Consider the following 9,883-nt stretch of genomic DNA (forward strand, 5'->3'; position numbering starts at 1 on the left):
GTTCAAACTAATTTATCTTCTTCATTTTTAGTTTCTTTTCCCATGTAAAGTCCCAATACAGCAATATACCTCTCTGAACTTCCGGTCCTCTTTTTAGACGGATTCACCTCAGTGGCCTTCCAGCGGACAGGATGTGGTAAGAACAGGGCCGCCAGGCGCCCGCCTCCCCATCTCGCCAAAACCGAAGACACTCACTCCCAAGGGAGGAAGTCCCAAAGTGGCAGGGCGCACGCAAGGGCCCCAGAAGGTAATTGCCCGGGACCACCCCGTCAGCTGCGGCCCTACCCTTCGCAGGAAGTATCCTGGCACATCAGAGAAAACCTCCGCCCGGCGGGCCAAGTGCCCCATCACACTTCTCAACACGCGCGAGGTTACTCTGGCCAACCCTTCTGTTGTACAAAGGGAAAACTGAGGCCCGATGAGGGGCAGGGACTTGCTGCTCCACATCCACTCGGTGGCAGAGCTGGCACTGGGAAGAATGCAGGTAACAAAAGTGAACACTTGGTAAACACGCTCCACGTGCTGAGCCCGGGACAGCCGGTGCCCACTTCAGCTGCTGGGCGCCTAGTATGTCACTGGCGCAAGGAGAAACCTGAGGCGGGAAAGCCGAGCCCCGCGGGCGCCCCCAGACCATGCCTTCCCTCCCCCCTACTCTCGGCCCCCATGCTGGGGTGGGGCCTATGTCGGGGTCCGGCACGCTCTGTGCTGATCCCGCCGGCTCGGCCCGCGCCCCTCGCCCCAAAGTTAGGTTTGGGTCCCCCACCCCACCAACTAGGACGGCCAGGGTCAGAGCCAGTCCGCAACCCGCCGGGGCCCCACCGCCCCCGCCCCGCCGACTCCTCTCCCTCCCCTCCCCCCGGGAGGGAGGAGGAGACTCCGCGGCCCTCCCTCGGCCCTCCCGGCGGCGGCCGCAGCAAGCCCCGTGCCCGCTCCGCCCATCCGCGGCGGGTCGGACGTCCGGAGCCCGCGGGTCCCCGGCCGAGGTGAGCGGGGCCGCCAATGCAGGAGACCGAAAGCCACGGCGTCCCGGGAACTCCCTCCAGGCCGCGAACTTTCCGCGGGAGGGAAGGGGTTAAGTTGGGGGCGTGTTGGAGTAGAGGAGAGCAGCTGGGGCTCTCGCATCCGCAGCAACCACCAGACTCGGAGCAGAACTTCCTAGCCCCCTCCCCGGGTTCCCCCACCTCCTGGGGCCCGGGCCTCGGGAGTGAAGGGGCTGCGGGAGTTGGGGGTAAGGCAGGGCCGCCCTCGGAACGCACTGGGCCGGGGCCGGACGGGAGGGGGTCGCCAGCGGGCGGGGGCGGAATTTGGAACTCTCCCTGGGGACCCAACGTGGTCACCATGGCGAGTGCGGGATGGACGGGCGGCGCGGGCCAATCGGAGCGCGGCGCCACTGCCCCAGGCCTGCGGTGGCTGCCAATAAGGGACCGCGTGGTGGCGTGGGCGGGACCGCGTCTCGAGGGGCCGGGAGACCCTCCTCCCTTAGCCCGCCGCTCGGGTGAGCTGGGAGGCTGGGGAGGGGGCAAGGAAGAGAGGTCTAAGGCGGCTCGCGGTCGTGGGAGGGCAGAAGGGGAATTTCTGGAAGGAGTTGGGGCAGGTAGAACGACGGCTCAGTGCTAGGAGAAGGGAGTGGGCCTCGGTTGACCCACCGTTCTGATTGTACGAACGACTGGTGTCCGGCAAGCCCGTTCCCCATCCGGGGCTTCAGTTTTTCTGTCTTAAGTGTCGGTTATGTAGGGCTGTTGTGGAGCTTGGATTAGTTCGTATTGGCGCAGATTTTTCCCACTTGTTGGACAAAGCTTTTAGGTATCTTGTTAGTGCCTCTCCCCATCCTACAAGTAAGGAAACAGCCTCAGAGAGGGCACGGACTTGCAGATAGCACACAGCATAACAGAGGCAGAGATGAGACTCGTGAATAGTTAAAGTGAATAGTTAAAGGAGTTGCTCAGAGGCCCGGGGCAGGGGTCCGCCCCCATGAAAGGCTCCCATCCTCTGCCAGCTATGTTTGGCCACTTGGCCTGATGACTGAGGACCCCATTGTGTAGGTGGTCCCAGGGGCATCTTGCCCCTCAGGTGATCACGACCCAAGAGGGGAGGCATCCCGTCCCAGCATTCTAGCACCCCACCCCCAGCCCTACTTTGCTGCTGGTCCTCTATGTGGATGTGGACCAGTAGCTGTACCTCTGGGTCTCAGTTGGCCCATTTATAAGGAAGGGAGTTCTGATTGGTGATTTAGGATATCTGTGGCTCCTCGATATGAGATGGGGGTACCTGGGAACAGGCCAGGGGTGGCCACCCCCTCGGGCTCCGGTTCAACCTGCAGGCTCCTTCCCTCCTTCTCAGTCCTCTCCTGGAGGTCCAGTGACCGGAGCGTGGGCAGCAGGTCAGAGGGACAGGCGCCCACACTTTGTGGGCTGACCAGCCTTGGACCCTGCACTTATCCAATCAGGCCGTCCTCTGTGGTTTCCTGCCGGGCTCTGCTCCCTGCCCACAGCCAGGCCTGTGGCCACACGCCAGCCCTAGAGCCCCACCTGAAAGGTTCTGGGAAAACATAGAGGGTTTCTGAGCTAGAGGGAAGAGTAGGGCCACCAGGCGCACCAGCCCCAATCCCCTAAACTGAGCCCCATCTAGGCCTCAGCATTGCTTACTCTTCTCACTAGATATGAGTCATCTAAACATGCTAAGGACGAAACACAAAGTTGTCCCCCTGTGAGTCAGGCTTCCTCGGATAAGATGCCTGATCCTTGACCTGGCCATGAGATGACCTCTCACTGTGACCTTGGCCTCAGACAGACTCTGACACCTACCTGGCTCAGAGCCTGGCCACAAAGTGACTCCTGATCCTTAGGAAGGCTCAACCCTCCCAGGTTATAGGCAGCCCTTAACTGTTCATTTTCCATCCATCAACCTGGGAGGCATTTATGCAGCCTCTGGGCCCTGTGCTGACAGCCAGCGAGACCAAGATGCCCTTGTGGACTTCACAGTGTGGCAATTGCTGAAGAACAGGGAGGTGCCAGTGCTTTGGGAGCACTAACATACTCTGTGTACAAGGTCAGGGAAGGCTACCCCGAGGAGAGGTATCCCAAAGTAGGTCTTAAAGGATGCGTAGGAGTTTGCTGCTGGAGAAAGAAAGGAGAAACGAACATTCCAAACAGGTCCATGAGCAGCAGGAACCACTGGTCACTTTGTGTAGACAGGGCTGGTGAGGGCCTAGCCTGAGGCAAATATCGGATCAAAACATTATGGTTTCTGTCCTATGAGTGGCCAGCCGCTGCCTGGAGCAGTGGGGATGGCTGCAGGGATGGGGTTCAGGGGCTCTGAGTCCCACGTGGCCCCGCTGCCCAGCTCAGGGGATGTGAAGTCATGGTTCAGCCTTCTGCTCTCCACCCCACCAGTCAACTTGGAGTAAATCTTGTATGCAGGGCCTGTCTTAGTGGCTCTGGGTGGCGCAAATGTCCTACCTGGGTTGGGGGAAGCCTGGACTGCAAGAAGAGAGAGGGCAGCTGGCCAGGTCTGGCTGCGGAAGGTTATGGGGCTCTGCTCCTGAGCAGACAGTGAGGCTGGGGAGGCCAAGGTGTTTCCTGGAGGTGGTAGAACTGAGCTTGAAGCGTGGGTGGGGTTTTAGACGCTGAGGGGGGCATCCCAAGTGGGGGAACAGCCTGGGCAGAAACCCTGAGGATTCAAGCAGGAATAGACCCGTCTGGCTGGTGGGAGGCAAGAGAGGGGAGGGTGGGTGGGAAAGGCTCTCTGGGCCTGTGGAGGCTGGTCCCTCCTCCACCTAATCCTTGGGAGGTGGTGACACCCTGCAGAAATCAGGAGGCCACCCCACACATATCTGCACAACCCTGGGAAAGAAGGAGCTGAGCCTGGTGGGGTAGGGCAGCTGGAGCCTGTCTCTACAACTGCAAGCTGAACCTCTGTGTGGCATCGACTCTCGGTGAGTGTGTATGTTACCAGGGCTTGGGGTGTGTGTGTGTGTGTGTGTCCGTCCATGTCCCCAAGGCTGTGTTATGTGAGTGGGGTGGGGGTAGGGGTGAGGGGAGGCGTTGCTGGGCAGAGTCTGGCTGCCCTTGAATGTGTGTGCAGGGCTCCTGGTGTGCTGGGGGGTAGGCTTCTCCAGAAAACCGACCTTGGGCTCCCACCCCCGTGCCTTTACATGTGCGCGCACACACACCCTTCAGGGGACCCTGGGCCTGCAGGAGGGAAGGCGGGAGGGCTGTTCAGAGCCCCTCTGTCCCCACTGCTCCCCACCACCAGCCCCCGGGAGGGGCCGGGCCAGGCTCCTGGGGAGGGGAACAGGAGCTGAGTCTGGAGCCCACCCCTGCCTTTAGTGTGGGCGCCTGGAAGCCATTAGGGGCCGGGGTGGCGCCTGCCCTGCCCCTGCGCGACAGGCTTGGGATTCCTGGAAGGACTGGGCCACCCCTCCCTGCCAAGCCCCGTGCCAGGCCTGGCAGCTCCCAGAGTGTCAGAGAGAATGTGGCAGTGGCCCCCCCCCTCTCAGTTTAGGGGCTGCAGGACGGGCCCAGCAGACAGGGGCCCGGCCCTGAGCACCCCCTCCTCACCACCCCCCGTCCCCCATTCCCAGCACAGCTCTGGTGGGGCTGCCTGGGCTGCCTGCCGGGCTGGCACTCGGGTTTCCTGCCTCCTTCCCCTCCCCCGTAGGCTCTCACATTGTTTTTCTTTTCCAAGAGCTTCTCCATGTGGAGCTGGGCCAGGAAAATGGGGCGAGGAGGACTGTGCGTGTCCATGTATGTGTTCGTGTGTATATGCTTGTCGTAGGGATGAATATGTATCTTTGCATGTCTCTGTGTATCCATCTTTGTGGGCATGTATATGTCTTCAGGTGTGTCTGTAACTCTGTATCTACAAGGGAGCGTCTCTCTGTGCATACATATAGTTGTGTGTGCATATGGGGCCATTTCTGAGTGTGTGTGTGTCTGCCCGTGTCTCTGTATCTATATTTACATGTATGGGATTGCTTGTGTGTCTGCAGATGTGTGTCTGGGTGTGCACATGTCTGGGAATGCACATGGAATCTAGGCCAGCCACCTCATTGCACAGTTGGAGAGACTGAGTCACAGTGGGCACTCAGCCTTCCAGGGATCCCGTGGGGAGTCAGGGGTGTACAGGGACCTGGAACCTAGGTCTGTACGGCTGTGTCTGTGTACATAACTTTGTGCAGTTGTTACTGGGTTTGATACATGCATGTTTGTGTGTCTGGAACTATGGGTGGTGACAAGGCATCACCAGTTACTCATATGTCCCAAACTTGGATGATTAAAATGCAAATTCCCAGCCCCACACCTACTGAACATGATTCTCTGGGGGGTGAGGCCCAGGAACTGCATTTTAAGCAAGTGTCCGGGTGAATCTGAAAGACTCCTTGATCTAGAAGCGCTGGCCTCCCTCACCTCTCACCCCAGTTCTACAGGCGGAGAAACTGAGGCCCAGTACATGGGGCAGTGGTTTACATGAGGTTGGTGACAGAGCTGGGCCCAGAGCTGGTGCCTGGTGAAGGCAGACAGTAAACAAACAGCAAATGCACTAGAGAAATGTAGTAGGATCACTGATCAACGCTGAGGAACTGTGACACTGATGGTCATGAATTGAAACTGACACTGGTCCACACAGTGGTGTAAAACCTGCGATGCCCGGTTATACGGGTGAGGGCAGGAGCAGGCAGAGTGGTGGAGGCGACCAGGGTTGGCGTTGCCTGAGAGACAAGAACAGGTGAGACAGCTGGGGCACTCAGGGCGTTTGTGAGGACGAGGTTGCGACCATGGCACGTAGCAAGGAGAGAAGGGACAGGGTGGGCAGTGGGGACAGTGAACAGGCGGGGCGATCGGTAGGGTGTAGCTCCTTTGGAGATTAAAGAATTTTTGGTGTTGGATCCCTAGAGGGAGTGAGCTTGGAACTGACTCTTGAGAGAGGTCACAGCTATTGGTAATGACAAAGGTTGTGGCCACTGGCATGATCAGGTTTGTGTTTTGTTTTAATATAAATTTATTTATTTATTTTTGGCTGCGTTGGGTCTTCGTTGCTGCACAGGCTTCTCATTGCAGTGGCTTCTCTTGTCGCGGAGCACGGGCTCTAGGCGCGCAGGCTTCAGTAGTTGCGGCACGTGGGCTCAGTAGTTGTGGCTCACGGGCTCTAGAGCAGAGGCTCAGTAGTCGTGGCACATGGGCTTAGTTGCTCCGCGGCATGTGGGATCTTCCCGGACCAGGGCTCGAACCCGCGTCCCCTGCATTGGCAGCGGATTCTTAACCAGTGCGCCACCAGAGAAGTCCCAGGTTTGTGTTTTTAAAAACTCACTCTGGCTGCTGCTCTTGAGAATGGATTTGAAGGAGGCAAAAGGGGGCAGGGGGATGGGGCAGGGAGGGCGGTGGCTGCAGTCTCCCAGGTGGGAGATGATGACAGGTTAGTGGCTGAGGAGGAAGAAGGTGGATAGATCCACGTGATGTGTGGCAGACAGACTGACATGACTTGGAGGTGGGGGGAAAGCAGATTCCAGGATGTTCCCACAGCGTGAAGGAGTAAGGAAATGCTCTTCTCCCAGAGGGGACATCCAGAAGGAGGATCCAGTAGTGGGGAGAGTGGAGACGGTGAATCCCATCCGACCAAGCTGAGTCTGAGTTGTCTGAGGGACATGCTGATGGTTTGGGCGATTCTGGAGGGCAGCCTGGGGTGGAGAGAGAGATTCAGGGTTATTGAGGACATGGCGAGATGGCTCAGGCAGGGGCAGCTACAGAGGAGAAGGGGGCAAGGACTGGATGACACCAGCACTCCAGGGAAGGTGATGGGGAACAGCTGGAGAAGAGGAGGAAAACCCGGAGAACACCCTGGGAGAGAGCGATGCAAGAAGGGAGGGATGGAAGGTGCCCAGAGCTAGAGAGGGCACACCTGGGAGGGCTAGGATGTGCCCAGTGGGTAGGGCAGGGGAGCCGGAAGCCAGCCTGGCAAGGCCTGATGAGAGAGAGAGAGGGAGGTGGACAGGGTGGAGACAGCAAGTGTGGACCCCTCTGGATGGGCCGTGAACGGGAGGAGACAGAGAAGTGAGGTGAAAGTGCCAGGAGAGACTTTAGCAGGTGGGGAAGGCCCCCTGGAGAGGCATCATTGGCAGGGGTGGGAGAAGCTGGATGTGGGAGGACTTTGACCCAAGGAGGGAGAGCCCCTCTGTCCTCTTAGGGGCAGAGAGGAGGGGGCCGTGGGGCTTGGGGCAGGACAGGGAGGGAGTGCCAGCCTGACAGCTTCTCTTTTCACTGCAAACTGACATTAGATCACCTGCCAAGAGTGAGCGGCTTAGAGGCCAGAGGAGGGTGAAGAGGGGACACAGAGCGTTGGCCAGACAGTGTTGGGACACTGTTCTGGATTGCTGAGAGCCCCACCAGCAGTGCCCTGGTGGGTCCCTGAAAAAAGGAAGAGATGGCAATCAGGGCAGGGCCTTAGGGGCCGGGGTGAGGATCTGTGGGACAGGCCCAGCTGAATGGGGAAGGAAGTACGAGATGCCCCGAGGGGCTGCTCCTGGGGGTCAGCACAGAGCCACATGGAGGGAGAGTGTGGCAAGTTTGGGATAGAGAGGAGCATGTGTCTCACTTATTTTAAAGGGCACATGGCCCGTGAACAGCAGAGCTCGGCGGCAGGCATGGGGGGCACCTCACCACACCGCACCGCCACCATCTAGACACCGGCTTATTTCTGTCGTACCACCAATGCGTGCAGGTGTTCACCAGACCTGCCCCAGTGTTTGCGTTTGGACTTCTGGGTGCTGTATCTGGATTAACTCCAGGGCTTAACTTTGCTGAGCCTCTCTTTCCTCTTCAGTAAATGTCTATAATTTCCCCCAAGTCTGTTGAGAGGATAGTTCACATAGCCATGGTGCCTGGGCCTCCATAAATGTCACTGTCATTGTCATCAGTGCTGGGACAAAGACCAGGAGCCAGCCCCTGCCCTCAGCAAACTCACAGCCTGGGGTCAGGATGGGGGGCACACAGGGACACAGATAAGTGGTACAGTGAGATTGGCTAGTGGAGACATGGGCTGGGGCTGACCACCTGGCCTGAGGGGGTCCGGGAAAACTTCTTGAAGAAGGTGATATCTCAGATAAGTTTTAAGGATGAGAAGCGTTAGCCCAGTGCAGGAAGAGGCTGGGAGGGGACTCCTGGCGGCAGGGCCAGCATGGAAGCATGCAGCATTCCGGGTGGAGAGAGAATAGTATAAGCCATTCACTGTGTGAGATGGGACCTGGAGGTCAGGGACAGCAGATCAAGGTTTCAGATCAGCTGCGGCTGCTGCAGGGTGAAGGGACTCAACGGGGAGTCTGGAGGCCAGTGAGGAAGCGGTTGCAGGCCCTTGCTCACCATTCCAGCCTCACTGGGGCTTCTGGAGGTGACCATTTTCACTCCTCCCACCTTTGCCCATGCTGTTCCCTCTGCCGGTTCCTCCCTTCCCATGGCTGAGCTTAAGGATATGGACGGATGGTAGCCACCTCCTAATAATGGTTGTGTTCTCCCACAGGTTGGAGGAGGCATCCCCCGCCCCGTGGCCGGGAGAGCAGCGGGTAGCAGTGGCCATCATGCACAGTGGTATCGCGTCCGCCGCGCGCGCCCCGCGCCGCCTCTGAGTCTGGGAGTTCCAGCCCAGGGCCCGAGAGCCTGCCGCCCCCGCGGCCACACCATGAGCCACGGGCCGAGCCCCCGGCTGGCCGAGTCCCCGCAGCTGTCCAAAGGCAGCCTCCTGACCATCTTGGGCAGCCCGTCGCCCGAGCGCATGGGGCCGGCTGACTCGCTGCCGCCCACGCCGCCGAGCGGCACGCCCTCGCCCGGTCCGCCTCCTGCTCTGCCGCTGCCGCCGGCGCCCGCGCTGCTGGCCGACGGGGACTGGGAGAGCCGTGAAGAGCTGCGGCTGCGGGAGTTGGAGGAGGCGCGCGCGCGGGCGGCGCAGATGGAGAAGACCATGCGCTGGTGGTCGGACTGCACGGCCAACTGGCGCGAGAAATGGAGCAAGGTGCGCGCCGAGCGCAACCGCGCGCGCGAGGAGGTGCGCCAGCTGCGCCAGCGTCTCGACGCGCTCACCAAGGAGCTGGCGGGCGCGCGGCGCGAGCGCCAGGAGGCGCAGGGCGAGTGCGAGGCGCGGGGCCGCGAGCTGGCGCGGCTGCGGGGCGCCCGGGGGGTCATGGACAGGACGCCTGACGGTCCCGAGACCGAGCCAGAGAGGGAGCAGGAGCCAGTGCGCGACGTCGGGTCGGAGAGACCCACGGGCAGCCAGGTGCGCGGCGGGGGGGCGGGGCTGCCCCAGGTGCGCGGCGGGGGTGGCGGGGCTGCTGGGCGGGGCCTTCGCGCTGGATTTTAGAAGTGGGAGGGGCTGATTGACTCGGGCAGAAGAGGTGGCCGCCTGGCTTAGAAAGAGGGGTAGTAAGGGCCGGGCCCGCAGGGAGGTTTCACTCCTTCAGGGGGTCAGGCTCTGCACTGCAGGACCCCAGGTTACCTCCCTTCCAGAGACCGCCCGCAGGGCAGAGAGTCCCCGGTTCTGGTGGTCCCTCCACTCACACACCTGAGTAGTCAACAGAACCAAGAAATCATCCTCTTTGAGCAGGAGCAGGTTCTAAGCACTTACCTGGAAGACATCCATTAGTAGCAGAGCTGAATCCATTCATTCGTTCAATTTGAATTTAGGGGAAGGGGGAGACCTTTATAAGAGGTGTCAATCAAAGCTGAGGGGTGGGGGGTTATCTGGGCAGTGGGAGCACAGAGGAGGTCCCAGATCCAGGCTCTGAGGAGGGGCTGCACAGAAGCTTTTCTGGAAGCAGTCCATTTAAGCTGAGACTAGGAGGATGCGGAGGAATTGGCTGTGAAAAGTGCAGGAATGCATTCCAGGTGACGATTGGCTG

At 59.9% G+C, this 9,883-nt stretch overlaps 1 protein-coding gene across 6 annotated transcripts in view; it reads left to right on the forward strand.

Annotated features, from left to right (window-relative positions):
* Nucleotides 1–326: 326 nt before the first annotated feature.
* The window catches only part of CCDC102A (coiled-coil domain containing 102A), a 23,265-nt gene continuing 13,708 nt past the window's right edge, over nucleotides 327–9,883 (forward strand). The window contains exons 1-3 of one of the 6 annotated variants that reach the window (XM_029210321.1): nucleotides 993–1,228; nucleotides 3,807–3,934; nucleotides 8,512–9,261. In XM_029210321.1, coding sequence (XP_029066154.1) covers nucleotides 8,671–9,261 — 591 coding nt within the window. In that variant the 5' untranslated portion in view covers nucleotides 993–1,228; nucleotides 3,807–3,934; nucleotides 8,512–8,670. The other 5 variants (XM_029210329.1, XM_029210305.1, XM_029210313.1 and 2 more) reach the window with 5 other exon arrangements.

The sequence above is a fragment of the Monodon monoceros genome, unplaced genomic scaffold (assembly GCF_005190385.1).
Source record: "Monodon monoceros isolate NGI ecotype Baffin Bay Population unplaced genomic scaffold, NGI_Narwhal_1 Super_Scaffold_10, whole genome shotgun sequence".
In the NCBI taxonomy this organism is placed as follows: Eukaryota; Metazoa; Chordata; class Mammalia; order Artiodactyla; family Monodontidae; genus Monodon; species Monodon monoceros.